This window comes from Bos grunniens, chromosome 8, assembly GCF_055505025.1.
Source record: "Bos grunniens cultivar Pamir isolate PY7600 chromosome 8, Bosgru_T2T1.0, whole genome shotgun sequence".
Lineage (NCBI taxonomy): Eukaryota > Metazoa > Chordata > Mammalia > Artiodactyla > Bovidae > Bos > Bos grunniens.
Genome location: NC_141172.1, coordinates 72,236,170 through 72,255,871, shown reverse-complemented (window position 1 = coordinate 72,255,871; position 19,702 = coordinate 72,236,170). Strand labels below are relative to the sequence as shown.

Here is a 19,702-nt window from a genome sequence, read left to right as displayed (position 1 = left end):
CTAAATATGAAAAAGATAGTATGTATCTTTCAGAGAAGGCAATGGCAACCCACTCCAGTACTTTTGCCTGGAAAATCCCATCGACAGAGAAGCCTGGTAGGTTGCAGTCCATGGGGTCGCTAGGAGTCTGACACCACCGAGCAACTTCACTTTCACTTTCCACTTTCCACTTTCATGCATTGGAGAAGGAAATGGCAACCCACTCCAGTGTTCTTGCCTGGAGAATCCCAGGGACGGGGGAGCCTGGTGGGCTGCCGTCTATGGGGTCACAGAGTTGGACACGACTGACGTGACTTGGCAGCAGCAGCATGTATCTTTTATAGTATGTCTTATATATCTTCATATATAATGATAGCCACACCGGAGTTATTTAAATTTATAATGGTGACAAACTAGAACGTACTTAAGTATTTACCTAGGGGATTCCATGCTTGGGAAGAAAAAAAAATAATCCAAGCAATGGAATATTACACAGCCACAAAAATATTTATGAAGAGCATGAAAACATTTGAAAAGTATTTTGTTAGGAAGGAAGAGAAGGAATATTTTCTTAAAGTTTTGATAAAAAAAATTATACAGACACTGCAATTTAATTAGTTTAAGAATTTTTCACTCTAATAAATTACATCCTTAGGTTAGGAGTTCTAAAACAACAGAAATATATTTGGTTATTCATTTTTAGAATATGTGTTTCCTCACATCTATTTCTCACTCAGGGTAACAATAGATGGCAATAGTTGTCAATAGATGGCAAACTAAATATGCCAAAAATAACGTTTCCTAATTGCTTCCACTTCAGAAGACAATTACAAGGTGGTTTAAAAAGAAAAGTAACTCTAAAACTGACCCCCAATCATCACTACCTTGGTATCTAGATTTTAACTATTTTTCCTTGTTACCCGAATTAAAATTTAGTTTCAATCAGCAAAACTAAGTCAACAAAATGACATATGGAGGTATGAAAAAATGATTGGCTGGAAAGCCCATTATTTTATATGAAATCATATTCATTTACATGACTTTGGTCTCTCTCTTCGCAGTTTTTGGAAATGTAATGGGATAAACCTATACAGAGAGTGGAACATAATTATCTTCAAACTCTTTTTCTTTGTGCCTTAATTTAGAGCATTGGGATCATAGAGCAGACAAAAGTGAGACTTATCAGATGAGAATTCATTCTACACAATTCACAAAATACAGCTGCGAGACAATGCTCTCAAGTCTGAACTGCCGTCAGTGTCAGTCGGAAGTTGAGGTGGGCAGTCCCCAGCAGGGTCTGTTTTATATCAGAGAAAGATAATGAAAGGGCCAGAGTCCAAGGACTCAGCTCTGAGGGCCACCACTCCCGAGCCCCACCAGAGCCCCCTCCCCGCTTGGTACACAGGGCCGAGTACCTTGTCCTTTGTGATTCACTTCTTTGGTTGCTATCACTTTATTCAAGACTGACGTGAGTGGTTCATTCTCCCCGATCACGTGGGATGTTATCAGGGGCGACATGATTAGCTGCCTCTGTCGGATATATGTTTCCATGGCAATTCTGGGAAAATGAGAAATAACTGGTAAGACAAAAAGAGGAAGTCTCTGCAGCAGAGCCTCAGATACTGCTGGGTCTGATGGGCCTATCATTTGAAAATATAAATAGTAAAGCAACCTAACTACAGGATACTTTCCATCTTTATTTTCCCCACTGGGTGCCTATCTTAGCAAATTCATCTCAAAATGACTTGGGGGGAAAAAGGGGAAAAAAAGCAACTCAGGAACAAACAAAACTGATGGTCAAATGATTAGACTGAAACCAGAGGCAGTGCTTGATGTGCTTTCCAAGGTGGGAGAGGCCGAAGGAATGGAACTGTAGAAGGGTGGAAGCAGGGGCAAGAGACCCAGCCCCCAGTTCCGGTTCTACTTGACAGTAAGCTCTGCCAAAGTCTCCCCTTCAGGCTTCAGTTTCTTCATCTGTAAGGAAACAGACCTGAAAACACATGCCTTGAAAGCTTCCACCTACTGCCAACACTCAGTGTACCAGAGTGCTGCGTATGCAATGGATTGTGGATGGTGTTTGCAGAATCCCATGTGATGATGAACTATATATACGGTTGCAACGCCACAGGCACCAGCAAACAAGCCTCACGTTAACAATCAAATCAGGCTGAGATTCTTACAGGGTGATCAAAGAGGGAAGCACAGCCCCCATTCTATGGAAAGCACAAGCACTATTGGGAACTCCCTATCAGCCTGTATAGAACAACGGTCGCCAGTCTTCTCTGCTGTGGTTTTGGTCTCTTGCCCACAACACACAGGCCAGCTTGCTCTGCAGGGTTCAGACCTGTATCCTGACAACACACAGGAAGCATACTGCAGTACAGGAGCATGGTGGCTCAGTCGGTAAAGAAACCACCTGCAATGCTGGAGAACCGGGTTCGATCCCTGGGATGGGAAGATCCTCCGGAGAAGGAAATGGCAACCCACTCCAGTATTCTTGCCTGGGAAATCCCAGGCTGGAGGGAAGAGTCTGGCAGCCTACAGTCCATGGAGTCGCAAGAGCTGAAAACAGACTTAGGGACTAAACCACCACCACCACACTGCACTATGTTCCTAAAAAGTGGGATTGCTGCAGAATGCGTTGTTTTCGAATGACACCCTCTCAGTCTAGCAGGATATGTGTATAAAACTCTCCCAATACAATCGCTGTAAAGCTTCTGAGGTTAAGTTACAAAAGCTCTGCCATAAATCTTGGGAGTTCAATGCCAGAGGCCATGATTTGCATCGTGAAGGCTTTAAAGTGGTTGCCGGCTGCAAAGTGAGTAGTAATCAAATTAGGGCTGGGCTCCTCGGAGACACAAAGCTTGTATTATTCTGTAGTGGAGACAATCTGAGGACTCAGTGTTTCAGCACAACTGCTAGAAAGAGTTGGTTCTGAAAGTAAGCGGGAGGCACATAACCAAACCAGAAACCCACTTCATAAAGTGAGACAAATACAGAGAAATGCATTGGAGACAATTCATATCCATAATACTGCTCCTGTTCTACAATTATTTATATTATTTGTATGGAGCAGATTAAATTTCATTCCATGAATGCTGCCTTGATTATTTATATATACACACACATAATATTGTATCATATTTTTTTGTTGTTTAGTTGCTAAGTTGTGTCTGACTCTTTGCAGCCCCATGGAATGTAGTCTGCCAGGCTCCTCTGTCCATGGGATTTACCAGACAAGAATACAGGAGTGGGTTACCATTTCCTTCTCCAGGGTATCTTCCCAACCCAGGGATTGAAACTGGGTCTCCTGCATTGGCAGGTGGATTCTTTACTGCTAAGCCACTGGCGAAGCCATTGTATCATGTTACCATATAGTATTTCATATAATGTTCAAGAATCTGCCTACAATGCAGGAGACCTGGGTTCGATCACTGGTTTGGGAAGATGCCTTGGAAAAGGAAATGGCAACCCGCTCCAGTATTTTTGCATGGGAAATCCCATGGACAGAGGAGTCTGGTGCGCTACAGTCCACGGGGTCACAAAGAGTCAGACACAGCTGAATAACTAACAGTTCATATTCATGAATGCTGTTCCTAGTACATATATGCACAGTGCCTAATAATATATGTATATAGAGAGAAACAACATTCATAGATATGAAAATTATCTTTATCATAAGCATGTTTTTATAGTTTATATACTCATGTCTATGCTATGTATTTTAATATTTATTGTATTATAGAAGACACAGCAAACTGCCAAGGTTTTATTAAACTTTTTCTATGTATAAGTTGTTTAAAATTTTTGTGTGGTTAAATCAATTTCTTTTTTTCAGTCAAATCTCTGGTATTTGACTCAGAAAGACTTCCCACACATCACATGGTATAAAACTTTTATTTTCCTATAGTACTTTAAGACTGTTGGCTCTTAGCCTTTTATGTGTTATCATCTGGAAATTATGATGGTTTAAGTTGGGAGATGAGGATTTAACTTAGTTTTTGAAATGGCTGGCTAATCTTGAACAATAGCTTTTGCATGGCTTATCTTTCCCCACTGATTTTTAAATATCATTTAAAAATAATTTTAAAAATAACATAACCATATTATTGGGGTTGGTCAAAAAAGTTTGTTAGGCGATTCTTCCATAACACTTTATGGAAAATCCTGAACGAACTTTTTGGCCAACCCATTACTTATTATTAATAAAATCACATTAACTCAGATATCCCTGGGTCTAGTTTCTGGAATTCTCAGTTTATCACACTGATCTGTGGTAGTGGCTCTACACTGGCCGAGACAATCATCTTTCCTCACTGACATGACTGTCTCGTTAGGAGTCAGACACAGCAATGCTCCCAAAGCCGCCTGTGCGAGGTTAAGTGGCACGTGCCTGCTGGGGTCAGTCGTGATGTTCACAGGCACGCTCACTCAGTTACACGGATGGAGAACAGCTCTGCAGCGTCCCCCAGTGGCCCACTCAGGGCTCCAGTTCCCGGGGCTCAGTAAGGGGGCTTGAGTGCAGGTCAGGGGGCATCCTTCCAGGCACTCCTGGGCCGGCTTTCCTCCACTCGCAGGAACCTAAGGACTAGTCCACCCTTCACTCTCACCAAGTGTGCTCCCCAGACCTGCAGCAGCAGCATCACCCAGAAGCCTATTAGATGGAGACTCCAGGCCCACCAGATGGCGTTCTGCATGTATCCATCAAGACCCCAGGTGCTTCATGCACACGTTACAGCCTGAGAAGCCCTGTGCTGTCCTACTTAATTCCTGGTCCTCTGCGATAACCGTTCCATATGACAAAGTACAGGCAGACTCTGGCATTTATACGGTACCATAACCTGCTAGATGTGTCCCTTATATTGCTTCAGTCATTTCTGTAGAATCAGAAGAAGTTAGGTTACTCTCTTAAATTGCAGTCTAATACGAGGATTTTGAATATAGTCTTCTGTCAAAGAGTCTTCCTCGTCTAACCGGGCAAAAGGTTCCGAGCACTTGGTTCTGTGTAAAGGCACCTCCCAAAGGCCTAACCCAGGTCTCAACTAACCTGGGTAAGTGCCAAAGTACTTACTGTTGAAAGGGAATAAAATGCTGCTTTTCTTCATCATCCACCTTGCCATGAACAATATCAGTAATATCCATCACTAGGAAAAAGATAAAACTTAATTAAAGAAACTAATTGCTGGACTTCCCAGGTGGGACTAGTGGTAATGAACCTGCCTGCCAATATAGGAGACCTAATAGATGTGGGTTAGACCCCCAGGTTGGGAAGATCCTCTGGAGGAGGGCATGGCAACCCACTCCAGTATTTGCTTAGTCCCTCCTTCACTGTTCGCCTGAAACTATCACAAAATTGTTAATCGGCTATATCCCAATACAAAATATTTTTGGTGTTTAAAAAAAAACAAACATAAAATTGAAAAAAAAAAGAAGCTAATTACTTGAGGCCTCAGTGAGGAACTGGAAAATTACAGTATCAGCAAACACAGAATCCTGGAGGAAGAGAGAGCAGGCAGAGATGTTTATTTTTTTGTCAACGATGACTCCCAGTGTCCCTAGGCTGGCAGAAGAGCAATTCATCAGGGTCCTTGGCAGGGGTCTGGGTGTTCTCAGATCAACCCTGCAGACTACCCTCTTTAAAAACTCTAATATCCAGGACATGCAGGCAGCTTAAATGTCCAGTGACAGATGAATAAAGATGTGGTACATATTTACAATGGAATATTATTCAGCCATAAAAAGAAATGGAATTGGGTCATTTGTAAGTGATGTGGATAGACCTGGAGTCTGTCATACAGAGTGAAGTAAGTCATAAAGAGAAAACCAAGTATCTTACATTATTGCATATATATGGAATCTAGAAAGATGGTACTGTTGAACCTACTTGCAGGAATAGAGACACAGAGAAGAGGCCTGAGGGCACAGCAGAAGGAAGGAGAGAGGGGGATGAATGGCGAGAGTGGCACTGACATATCTACACTGCCATGTATGAAACAGACAGCTAGTGGAGACCTGCTGTGCAGCACAGGGAGCTCAGCTTGCTGCTCTCTGATGACCTAGAGGGGCGGCATGGGCAGTGGGAGGGAGGCGATATATGTTTACACATAGCTAATTCATGTTGTTGTACAGCAGAATCTGGCACAACATTGCACAGCAATTATCTTCCAATTTTAAAAAAATAAATCAAAATAATAAATATGAAAAAAATTCTACTAGACCAAGTTGCTTAATTCTTGCACTGACAATTTTTACTAAGCCCGCATTCTAAGACACAAGAGAATACTTTTTTTTTTTTTTTTTGGGCAGGAGTGTTACAGAATAAAAGACCTGGGAGAGGAACTTATGACTTAAGTGGCCCACTGTCCCTCTGATGTGACCTTTTCTCACCCGGTTTCCACATAAACCAAGGGCAGCAGGTCATTAGCAGCATAGATTAGAAGACCATGTATTGATTTGCTCTTTCACATATGAGAAGAGCTATTAAGGAAGCACTGTACTAACCCCACTGCGTATATTATCTTTTTTATACAAATGTTAGTATCAGCCCTACTTTGAGAGATGAGAAGGGAGGCTCAAGAGGGAGGGGATATATGTATACTTATAGCTGACTGGCATTGTCGTACAGTAGAAACCAACATAACATTGTAAAGCACTTATTCTCCAATTAAAAATAAATTTAAAAAGAGGGGGTTTCTCTGGTGGTCCAGTGGTTAAGAATCCACCTTGCAACGCTGGGGATGTGGGCTCGATCCCTGGTTGGGGAACAAAGATTCCACATGTTGCAGAGGAACTAAGCCTGCATGCCACAGTGAAAGGTCCTGTATGATGCAACGAAGATACCGTGTGCCACAACTAAGACCCAATGCGGCCAAATAAATAAATAACAAATTTTAAAAAAGAGATGAGGAAACTGACCCACAGGGAAATGTAGGTAATCTTCCCTAGGTCAGAAGTGTTAATGGTTAAAATCAGGGTATGAACCCAACAGTGATCACAGGGCAAACCATGTAACCAAACTCTGCCTGCTCCCTAGAAAACTAAGAAGTGGGGCATTGACTCCACAGGCAGCTGAGGGGAGACAAGGCCCCAAGGCAAGAGGCCATCAAGCCTTGGTTAATAAATTACAAGCTAGTCATAAAACATGCACTAATAATCCACGCCCTAGCTAACCTGTTTGGAGATTAAAAGAAATTCCAAGCTATGACGCAATAATCATAAGAAAAACTAAGGAACCAGGAGGAAATGCTTGCTCAAAGTAACCTAAACACGTAATGTATTAGGCTTGGGAATTAATGTTAGTGTAAGGAAGCTGTAAAAAGCAGGCATGACATCAACTTGCTGTCAGCTCTTAAAAGACCCCCGCAAACATTGTGTGTGAGTGCATACACGCACACAAATATTGCAAAATTTGAATTTAAACCCTCAAGTAGGCAGTGCATTTGTGGACATCATCTAGTTACTGCTAACCTCTGCTGACGTTTGGCATCAAGGCTAAAACTAATCTCCATGCCCTGAACATACATACACACGCACACACACAGAAACACAGGAGCAAATAAAAGCCTCAAGCTTGATGTTCCAATCTCCTTAGCCCGGTTTGAAGGACAACGACCCTGAAAACGCCTTCAACTTCTATGAAGGAATAGATTGGTGTGTAGGTGGCTAAACAGTCCTGGGCCAAGGCTGCTTGCCTTTCCTGGGATTTCATTTTAATTCACTATCACGAATAGTGTTGTCTCCTCTAGACACAACCCGGCCAACCTTGAGAGGAAAGGGGTGTGGGGCGGTTCAAGGGACCCACGACGCACACAGCCTCCTGGGGCTGCATCACCAGCCATGTGACCCACAGGTCGATCTTGACAATGTGGAGTTTCTGGGTCCTCGTTCCAGGAGCAGGATTGATGGCTTTCAGGACTACTTAGTAACTAAAATGTCAGAGTAAGACCAAAAATATATATCCTCCATTTAACAAACTACAGAGGAAAATGCAGGGCCTCCTGGAAGGTTATGGAGTCTGATTGAAGCCAACGACCCTCTTTGAAAGCAATGCTGCCTCTGATGAGTAAATTTCCTAGACAGGCAAACAGCTTTCCAAGGAGAATTTTATTCAGATAAGATCAATACGTGGCTGCAGGCAAGGAAGATTCCAATAGACAAACAGAGGCTTTACCCAGAGGCTTGCTGTGTACAAGATACATAACTGGGCGGGGGGGAGAAACAAACATGGGGTATCTACATGAGCACCACCAAAAGCAAGCGCCTGCCAGGTCCAAGTAGTGAATGCGGTACGTCTGAGGCTAACACTTACAACCAAGTTCATCTTGCACTGTCTCTGGGTCTTCTCTTTCCTTCCTCCCTCTTTTCTTTCTTTTAAATTATTTTTATTGTGGAAAAATAAATACATAACATGGGGCCTCCCGGGTGGCACTAGCAGTAAAGAACCCACCTGCAAATGCAGGAGACCTAAGAGACTCGGATTCAATCCCTTGGTGGGGAAGATCCGCTGGAGGAAGAAATAGCAACCCACTCCAGTATTCTTGCCTGGAGTATCCCACGGACAGGGTGACCTGGCAGGTTACAGTCCATGGAGCTGCAAAGAGTCAAACACGACTAAAGCAACTTAGCATGCACGCACACATACATACCATGAAATTTACCATTTTGACCATTTAAAAATGTACAGCTGAGTAGCACTGAAAACTTTCACACTGGGACTTCTCTGACAGGCCAGTGCTTAAGACCTTGTCTTCTACTGTACAGCACAGACAACCCTACTCAATACTTTGACCTATATGGGAAAAGAATCTAAAAAAGAGTGGATATATGTATATGCGTAACTGCTTCACTCTGCTATACACCTGAAACCAATACAACACTGTAAATCAACTATGGTCCAATACAAATTTTTAATAAAGAAGAAAAAAAGACTTCATCTTCTAATGCAGGGGGTGGGGGCTCGATTTCTAGACAGGGAGCTATGATGCCACATGTCTTGTGGCCAAAGAACCAGAACATGAGCAGCAGAAGCAATATTGTAACAAAATCAATAAAGATTTTAAAAAAGGTCCACATCAAAAAAAGTCTTTAAAATTAAAACATTCACACTGTCATGCAGCCATCACCATTATCCACCTCCAGATGTTTTCCTCTTCCCAAACGGAAACTCTAAGCCTTTAAAAAATACCTCCTCTGTCCCCTCACCCTGCCACCTGTGTCTCTAGGAACTACCATTCCACTTTCTGTCTCTATAAATGTGATCATTCTAGATTCCTCATAAAAGTGAGTTATCATATAGTATTCATCTTTTTGTGACTGGCTTAATTCACTTAACACAGCATCCTCAAAGTTTCTTCAGGCTGAAACATGTGACGGAATTTTCCAACTGCTTCAGGCTGTTCCACTGTAGGGACAGACCCTTTTGTTTATCCATTCATTCATCAACAGATACCTGGGTTACTCCTACCATTTGGCTGTTGTGACCAATGCGCTGCTATAAACAAGAGTTTAAGGATGGGCATGTACACACTGCTATCTTTAAAATGGATAACCAACAAGGAACTACTGTATACAGTGCACGGAACTCTGCAAGGTCACGTGACAGCCTGGATGCAAGGGAGGTCTGGGGGAGAATGGATACATGTATAGGTATGGATGAGTGCCCCCACGCTGTTCACCTGAAACTATCCCAACACTGTCAATCGGCTAGACTCCAAGACAAAATAAAAAATGCAAAAGAAAAAGAGAGCCAAGAATGATTTATTGTATAGCCCAGGGAATTCTACTCAATATTCTGATAACCTATATGAGAAATGAATCTGAAAAAGAATGAATATATGTATATGTATAACTGAACACTCTGTATATGGATAACTGAACACTTTGCCATACACCTGAAACGAACACAACATGCAAATCAACTGTACTCCAATCAAAGATTTTTTTTAAAGTTAAAAGAAATATAGTCCCTCATTGTACTTGGTTTGAACGTAGGGAAGTAGGATTGCTGGATCCTAAGTTCTACGTTTAATTTTTCTTAGGCCCCCATCATACTGTCTCCCCAGTAGCCACACCATTTTACATCCATCTCAGGCTCTTTCTGTACCTGCTACTCCAAAGGGTCTCCGGAGTCCACAGGTGTGCTTCTTGCCCTCCTTCAGCTCCATGTGGCCAACTCGGACAATCTGGCACACGAGGCTGATGCGGGGCCGGATGAGGTCTGTGCTACTGAGGTCCTACGGGGCAGAGAGCACAGAAAAAGGAGGTCACGTTCCATCACCCTCTCACCTCCGCTTTCTTTCCATTGACTCTACAATAGAATACTGTTCAGACCATACTTTTAAAATTTTATTTATTTATTTATTGGCTGTAACTGTTCTTAGTTGGGGCATGTAGGATCTAGTTCCCTGACCAAGGATCGAACCCGGGTTCCTTGCATTAGAAGCCCTGAGTCTTAGCCACTGGATCACCAGGGAAGTCCCCAGAGCATACTCCTTAATGCTCAAATATCAGAATGACTCCTCTCCTCCCCTATCTGCATCCAGCCAAGAACTCTCACTGCGTCATAGGAAAATGACTGTATTAAAAAAAAGAATAAAAAAAAAAAAATCCCCCAGCTCCTGCTTCAAATTTATAAATCAGATCATATTCATCCTCAAGTCTCCAGCTTATTCAGGGTCCTTTGTCACATAGACTTTATATCCTGCCAGGGCATATCTGAGCACCAGGTGCCTTCCAGTGCCAAATGAAATTAAAACTTATGAGACACTGACATTTATTTTGTATCCACACAGGCTGGTGATATTTCATCTTACCTTCCAAATAATCCTGTGAGGCAACTATAACCCAGAAATTTACATGCTCTGCTTTTTGTAATTATTCCTCTGTTTTCTGAGAGGTATCCACTGAGGGCTTCTCAGAGTGTGTTGATTAATGAGAAATGTGTGGATGAAATGTCTCTGTCTTTTTGTGGCTCATGCTCTAAGCTTTTTTGTACTCCTAGGATGGTTGAGTAAACCCACAAAGCTCACATAACTCATTCACCTTAACATCAGAAATGATTTAACTGCATCTCAAATTCTTTTCATGAAACAGCTTCCCAAGGCCTCTTTACTGAATCAAGAAAGAACTTTTTAAACAATCAGTTCACATCTATCCTCTATAATCAAGTTAACTCAGGGCTCCAAGCTAGGAATATATACCAATGACACTATCAACCTTGAGGCTTCTGTTAACAGAAAGACTTCAAGTGCCTCAGACGGTAAGAATCCGCCTGCAATGCAAGAGACCTGGGTTCAATCCCTGGGTTGGGAAGATGCCCTGGAGAAAGGAATGGCTATCCACTCTAGTACTTCTTGCCTGGAGAATTCTATGTACAGAGGAGCCTGGTGGGCTGCAGTCCATGGAGTCGAAAAGAGTTGGACACGACTGAGCGACTGAACTGAACTGAGAGACTCACACACAACACAAGTGCCTGCTTACATTTACTGGGGCACACCGGTACCATTTAATAACATGCGGTCATTTACTGGGGCACACCGGTACCATTTAATAACATGCGGTCATTTACTGGGGCACACCGGTATCATTTAATAACATGCTTACATTTACTGGGGCACACCGGTACCATTTAATAACATGCGGTCATTTACTGGGGCACACCGGTACCATTTAATAACATGCTTACATTTACTGGGGCACACCGGTACCATTTAATAACATGCGGTCATTTACTGGGGCACACCGGTACCATTTAATAACATGCGGTCATTTACTGGGGCACACCGGTACCATTTAATAACATGCGGTCATTTACTGGGGCACACCGGTACCATTTAATAACACGCGGTCATTTACTGGGGCACACCGGTATCATTTAATAACATGCTTACATTTACTGGGGCACACCGGTACCATTTAATAACATGCGGTCATTTACTGGGGCACACCGGTACCATTTAATAACATGCTTACATTTACTGGGGCACACCGGTACCATTTAATAACATGCGGTCATTTACTGGGGCACACCGGTACCATTTAATAACATGCTTACATTTACTGGGGCACACCGGTATCATTTAATAACATGCGGTCATTTACTGGGGCACACCGGTATCATTTAATAACATGCGGTCATTTACTGGGGCACACTGGTACCATTTAATAACATGCGGTCATTTACTGGGGCACACCGGTACCATTTAATAACATGCGGTCATTTACTGCGGCACACCGGTACCATTTAATAACATGCGGTCATTTACTGGGGCACACCGGTATCATTTAATAACATGCTTACATTTACTGGGGCACACCGGTATCATTTAATAACATGCGGTCATTTACTGGGGCACACCGGTATCATTTAATAACATGCGGTCATTTACTGGGGCACACCGGTATCATTTAATAACATGCGGTCATTTACTGGGGCACACCGGTATCATTTAATAACATGCTTACATTTACTGGGGCACACCGGTATCATTTAATAACATGCGGTCATTTACTGGGGCACACTGGTATCATTTAATAACATGCTTACATTTACTGGGGCACACCGGTACCATTTAATAACATGCTTACATTTACTGGGGCACACCGGTACCATTTAATAACATGCGGTCATTTACTGGGGCACACCGGTACCATTTAATAACATGCTTACATTTACTGGGGCACACCGGTATCATTTAATAACATGCGGTCATTTACTGGGGCACACCGGTATCATTTAATAACATGCTTACATTTACTGGGGCACACCGGTATCATTTAATAACATGCAGTCATTTACAAATGAACGTTCTGTAGAATGTTTAAGGACCAAGGAATCAGTCACGTTTCATCGAATAGAAAAAGTTGGATGTGAATTTGCATATAGGAAGAGCCTAATTGATAGGGGAGGAGGGAGGGTGAGTGAATCGCAGCTATTCTAAAACACTGTTAATTAAAAGATGGACCACGAATTTAATAATATTAAAATTTTTTTAATAATGTACATATTGACTGATAAATGTCTTTTTATTTCATGGGAAAAAAACATGTATCTCAGAATTGAGGAAATACTGTTTTGGGGAAGAGCTCTAGACTCTTTCTTGTCCACACTTACTAGGTGGTAAAGGTATGGATGGGTCAGTGCAGGGATAGAAACAGACCACTCTCGTCCTAGGGGTAGAGTTTTAATGGATGGAATGAACAACAAAAAGTTGGAAGGAAAGGAAGGAGGAAGAATAAGCCTGTACTGGTGTTACAGGGAAGAACAGAACCTGATTGCACGTTGGATCAGTTTACTTTAACCTTTGCTTCCCATAGCTTTTGTTCACTAAAAGGATACTGTCTATACATAATGGCCTGCCTCAGGGATACCTTCCCCTCTGCCTGAAGGGTAAACCATAGTCCCTTTGTTCAGGGAAACATCCAGATCCTGTCCACCTGTGAGTGGCTTCAAGACAGAAGAAATGAACACATCCCCTCCCAGAGGCTGGCCATTCCAGGAGATATTTGAAAGACTTATGGACTTCCTCCCCTTCCCTGTTGTATAAAAAAAAACCTGGCATCCAGACCCTGATAAGATGGTTATTTTGAGACACTAGTCTGCCATGACAACTCTGTCATGTGACGAGTCGACTCATTGGAAAAGACTCTGATGCTGGGAGGGATTGGGGGCAGGAGGAGAAGGGGGATGACAGAGGACGAGATGGCTGGATCGCATCACCGAATGGATGGATGTGAGTTTGAGTGAACTCCAGGAATTGGTGATGGACAGGGAGGCCTGGCATGCTGCAATTTATGGGGTCGCAAAGAGTTGGACACGACTGAGCGACTGAACTGAGTCTGCCACCTTCTTGGTCAGCTGGCTTTCTGAATAAAGTTGTTACTCACTGCCTCAACACCTTGTCTCCTGACTTACTGGCCTGTCCAGGGGCAAGCAGAGCAAGCCTGAATCTGGTAACATGCAGACCACTGCCTCCTATCAGTCCTTTTGGTACTTTAATCTTAGACTCTTGTTTTCTTTGCTGTAAGAGGGACTAAGAAGAATAAGCAGACAAAATATGGGGGTGGCTTAAGGGAAAAAGGAAGACAGGGGCATCAGTATCTCTTTTAGGCTTAACGGGAGCTGGGAAATCCACCCACTGCTCAGAGCAGTGGGCAGCGGCTCCAGGGCTTTTCAAGCACTGATGTCAAAAAACGTGCAAGAACCCCAGGAGAGTTCCTAGCCTATGAGAAAGAGTCAGCAGATTCCAAGCTATAGCTCAGTACATTTCCTGGCTCTCAGTCCATATACAGCAGCATACCTCCTGCCTTGGGGAAATGGAAGAGCAGAGGGAAAAGTCCATTAAAATACAAGCCAACAGAAAAGTCTAGCCCGGTCTTTGCCCAGGCAATAACTTTGGCCTGGAAGACTCCTCTCTCTATCTGCACAGCTTACATCCTCTTCAACTGGAAGTTCTTACTCCAAAGCTCCTTCTCAATGAGAGCAGCCCTGACTTACCTATTTAAGACAGCATGCCTCCCCCAGCCCAGAAACTCCCAATTCTCCCAAAGCACTCAAAACTCTAATATTCTGTACAAAGTACTCATCTACCTGATTACTGCTTATTATTATCTGCTCCTTTGGGACAAAAAAAACTCTCGAGAATCAGGACATTCTTATCTGATGTGTTCACTGATATATGTCAAGTGCCTAGATCAGTGCCTGGTCTCTAAGAGGTGCTCAATAAATATTTGGTGAATAAATGAGCGGATTATTCCTAGTAGAGGGATTATGAGAATTGCAATTTTCATGTTTTCAGTTTTTAAGTTTTCTATATACTTACCACATGTACTCACGAACATCATAAACTAAGGAAAGGGTTAAACACAGGTAGGACTTACAGTAAAGACTGCTTGAAGGTTATTGAGCTTCTCGATTTCCTTGGGCATTCCATTACTGCCCCAACGAATTAGGTAGTTTTCACTGGTGAAGGGAAAGAAAAATATTCTCGGTGAGCACCTGAGTGGGGAGGAAGCTGCTCTCAGTACAGGCTTAATAGGGTCCAAAGGGGGTCCAGAAGAGCTCAGTGAAATTCAGGCAGGACTGAGACCACACCAATGACCATTCTCTGGTGTTCTGGCTGCAGCCCAGTTCCTAGAGGCACACCGAGTACAGCCCCACGACAAGCACTACTCAAGATGGGCCTGTGCCCAGTACATTCCACCAGATTCTATCTGGAGTCTTACTTTCATCTCAAATCCTCTGTATAAATTTCAGCTTTGCTGAATCAGGAATATAATTTTATAAGAATTGTTCCAAGTCCATTCCCTGGAATCCACATCAACACACTCCCATAAGATTTCTATTTTAGAAACAAACAATTTTAACCATCTTCTCAATAATAAATATGCTTTCTTAGCTGCTCAGCAGATGACTGTAGGTTGAACAAAGTCTATTATTCCTTAAAGTCTTTGAAATTTTATAACCATTACTTTTTTAGAGCAGTTTAGATTCATAGCCAGTTGAGAGGAAGGTACAGACTTTCCTATGCCCCACTTCATTCCCGGGCTTCCTGGTGGCTTAGGCGGTAAAGAATCTGCCTATAATGCAGGAGACCCAGCTTTGATCCCTGAAATGGGAAGATCCCCTGGAGAAAGGAATGGCTACCCACTCCACTATTCTTACTTGGAGAATTCTATGGACAGAAGAGTCTGGCAGGCTACAGTCCACGGGGTTGCAGACGACTGAGCGATTAACAACACAACAACAGCACTCCATGCCCAGCCGCCCTCTTTATTAACAACCCCCAGCAGAGTGGTAGATTCATTGTTGTAATCACTGAACCTACCCTGAGACGTCATTATTACTCAGTCTGTGGTTTACATTAGGGGTCACTCTTGGTGCTGGATACTCCATGGGTATGGAAAAAATGTGAAAGGATGCACACCCTCTATGACAGTACCGTACGGGACGGTTTCACTGCCCGAAAGCCCTCAGTGCTCTGCTGGGTCATCCCTCCCTCGCCCCTCTCCTACAGTTTTTTGAATCCCTTCATCCCTGTCGCCATGGTCTGATGAGTTTTATTTATTTTTAATTGGAGGATAAGTGCTTTATAATATTGTTGGTTTCTACCGTGTATCAACATGAATCAGCCATAGCTATACATATGTCCCCTCCTTCTTGAACCTCCCTCCCACCTCCCACCCCATCCAGGTGGTCACAGAGCACTAGGTTTGAGCTCCCTGCCTCATACAGCAAATGCCCACTGGCTGTTTATTTTACACATGGTAATATACACGTTTCCATGCTACTCTCTTCATTCGCCCCACCCGCTTCTGCCCCCGCTGTGTCCACACGTCTGTTCTCTGCATCTGCGTCTCCACTGCTGCTCTGCCAATAGGTGCATCTGCACCATCTTTCTAGATTTTATATCTATGCGTTAACATATGATATTTATCTCTCTCTCATTTACTTCACTTTGTGAATAGGCTCTAGGTTCATCCACCTCACTAGAACTGACTCAAATGCATTTCTTCTTATGGCTGAGTAACATTCCACTGTATATATGTACCACAACTTCTTTATTCTGATGAGTTTTGTGTGATTTCTAAGACTCAGTGAAAACATGAACTATTACTGCACTGTTTCAGTAGTCACTCAGAAAAGCATAGCAGCCCAACGGGGTTAATTTTCCACTGCCTTGAAATCCTCCCCTTCGTCTCCATCTTCCCTTCTCAAACGCAGCAAAGAAATCCTCAGGGAGGTGGGGAGGTGAAGGTTGGGTATTTTCACAAGATTGATGGCAGATGTCCTGGGTCTCCACTACCTGATGAACTTGGACTGGTCCGGGTCATAGAGGGCCATGAACAACTCTGCATCTTCCCCGATGTTGCAGACAAAGTTCTTGAAGTTCACGAAGAGGCCATAGGTGTGGACAGTACTGAAGATCGACTGGCCCCGCAGATCCAGGTTCTGCAGAATGGACTGAACACAGAGGACAGGAGAGAAAGTCATTGTGGTTTCAGCAAATGGGAAACACTGGCAAAGACACTGGCCTCCAAACCGGGGCCAGATGTAATTATTGGGTTGGCCAAAACATTCATTCAGGTTTTTCCATAAGGAAGACACAGAAAAACACAAACGAACTTTTTGGCCAACCCAGTACCACCCAAAACAAGCACTTACTAAGAAAGTAAATGTAAAGAGACAAGTAATCGAGTGAGCAAAATAGAGTTATTATTTTAATGAAGGTCTTGTGAAAGGCCTTAAACCCAAATAATTCAATAAATGCTGTCTAAAGAGCATATATCTAAAGGTTATAATAACTCATGGTTTTAATGGCTTTGAGACGTTCTCATCTCTCTCACAATGGCTTCTGGGGAAACCTCAAAAGCATAAAATTCATGATTCATTATCATTCTTTGGGAGAATGACTCTCATCGTAAATAAGACTCCACTGGACAGGTCTGTCCTCAGCCACAGTTAGCCATTAGATCCAGAAATGCAATGAAATGTCATTACAACTGTACTAAAAAAAAATAAAACCTACAAATTAAAGAAAATAAATAGTACTCTTCACTCATTAGAACAGAATGACTGGAAGAACATACACCAAAACATCAGTATGGTTGGGCTTCATAATGTAGGTGACTTTTTTCTTTTTCTGTACCTTTCAAATTTTTATTTATTGTCCAGTTACAATTTTTAAAATCTCTCAAAAACTTCATTTGTAAATATTATTGTTATTTCCTTTAGAAATCATAATCTAGGGACTAAATTCAAAAGTTTAAACAGTCAAAAGGGTTCTCTCCCACCCAGTTCTATTCAGAGGCATCCATTATTGGTCAATTTCTTGTCTATCACTACAGAGTTAGTCTGCACAGAAGTAAGCACAGATGTATATTCTTTTTTGAAATATATATAACAGTATTTTATACACGTGGTTCTTGCATCTTGCTCTTTTCCACGTACTATATATCTTTGCAATCTTTCCAGGTCAGAACATATACTGCTGACTCGTTCTTTTTGTTATATTTTGCTTCTAAAATGAGAAAATGGATATTTCTTCTCAACAACATTGCCACCTCTGCTGTCACTGACTCCCTTTCCTTCGTTAAAAACAAACAAACACACAAAAGAGCAAAATAACAAACAAAAAAAGCAAAAGCAAAAACGGAACCTCCATGGCCAAGGTCTGCACATTTCAGGAAGCTCACCTTCTCCTCTTGGATCTTTTCCTCAATCCTCTTTGAGGCCATTTCATGGGCCTTGAAGAGGGCAACGGTGCTGGTTTCATCTGGGTCCAAAATGTTCCCATTGTCATCCCGCACCACCAGATCCAACCCCAGCATTCTGGAAACAAAGGAGTAGTCAGCTGGTTCTCCTCACCAGGAGCAGACTCTTTTCTGAAGACTCTTCATGGAGGGACAACCCTGGTGGTCCAGTGGTTAAGAATCTGCCTCCTAATGCAGGGGTCACGGGTTTGATCTCTGGTCTGGGAAGATTCCACAAAAACCCTGGGGCAACCAGGCCCATGCACCACAACTACTGAACCCCACCTCTGGAGCTGCAAGTGCTGGGCTCACAGGCCTAAAGTCGCTGCTCTGCAACAAGAGATGACACTCCAATGAGAAGCCCGAATACTGCAACTAGAGGGCTGCCCCTACTCGCCACAACTAGAGAAAGCCTGTGTGCAGCTACAAAGACCCAGCACAGTCATAAATAGAAAATAAGAGTTTTCATGGAAAAACCCAGAGGATTCGGATGAAAGGCTGGGTGCTGGACAAGTTAAGACGAGAACTCACTGAATTTTCTCGCTTCAATTTCAGCCTTCTTTCCAAACAAAACCTAAAAAATTTAGGATAATGTTACCCAAACTTGTAAATAATATGCAAAGTAATCTGGTCCCAATTGGCACTCACTCTAACCAATGCTTCTTTCCCCCTAATCATCTGTACTTTGCTATGGGAACTTCTATGAAAGACAAATGCTCAAATACTGGGGGACTTGTCCTGATTTCCTTAAAAGCACAGGCATGGGGGATAGTACTTCATTCAAGATTATCTTAAAGGAGACCAAGGAAGTAAGTCCTGGCATTGGTATCACAAAATCTATCTCAGAACCCGGACTTTGGTGTCAGCTGAACCAAAATTTACATCCTGATTTTAACACTTGCTAGCAAGGTGATAAATGTAGATTACATTTAAAAAACAACAACAACAAAAACTGTTTATTTGGCTGTGTCAGGTCTTAGTTGCAGAACACAGGATCTTTTGTTGCAGTGTGCAGCTTTCTCTTTATTTGTGGCTCGTGAGCTTAGTTCCCCAACCAGGGATTGAAACCAAGTCCCCTGCACTGGAAGGCGGATTCTTTACCACTGCACCACCAGGGAAGTCCCCGAGTAACCTACTTAATTTTGCAAAGCCCTGGGTTCCTCATCTGTAAATACACTCTGTCAGGATTACAGGGGAATTTAATGAGACAATGCACATAAAGCACCTAGTATCTAGCATGTATCATGCTTTCAATGAATGTTAGTTTTGACTGCAGCAACTAGCACAGGAAACCTCTGGCTGTGTTAAGTAAACGTAGCTCTGGGTGCTGCATGGCCATAGTAAGGGCCATAGGCTCCCTGCCTGGCACCATCCCACCACAGCTTTTATGCCCAACACCAAAGCAGAAAAAACTGTTCTTAGTTCTAAGAAGTTGGGGATTGTGGTTGAAACACGATACTGCAATCTGAATTCC

The 19,702-nt window shown here is 42.7% G+C and overlaps 1 protein-coding gene across 3 annotated transcripts in view; it reads right to left on the bottom strand.

The window, feature by feature from the left end:
* The window catches only part of DOCK5 (dedicator of cytokinesis 5), a 280,689-nt gene that overhangs the window by 119,854 nt on the left and 141,133 nt on the right, over positions 1-19,702 (bottom strand). For all 3 annotated transcript variants that reach the window (XR_015170066.1, XM_086416473.1, XM_086416474.1), the window contains exons 7-12: positions 18,172-18,307; positions 16,782-16,939; positions 14,857-14,938; positions 10,082-10,211; positions 5,051-5,123; positions 1,395-1,537 (exon numbers count right to left, since the gene is read on the bottom strand). Coding sequence is in view for 1 of the 3 variants with exons in the window: in XM_086416473.1 (XP_086272599.1) it covers positions 1,395-1,537; positions 5,051-5,123; positions 10,082-10,211; positions 14,857-14,938; positions 16,782-16,939; positions 18,172-18,307 (722 nt within the window). In the remaining 2 variants the exon portion in view is untranslated. The remainder of the gene's footprint in view (positions 1-1,394; positions 1,538-5,050; positions 5,124-10,081; positions 10,212-14,856; positions 14,939-16,781; positions 16,940-18,171; positions 18,308-19,702) is intronic.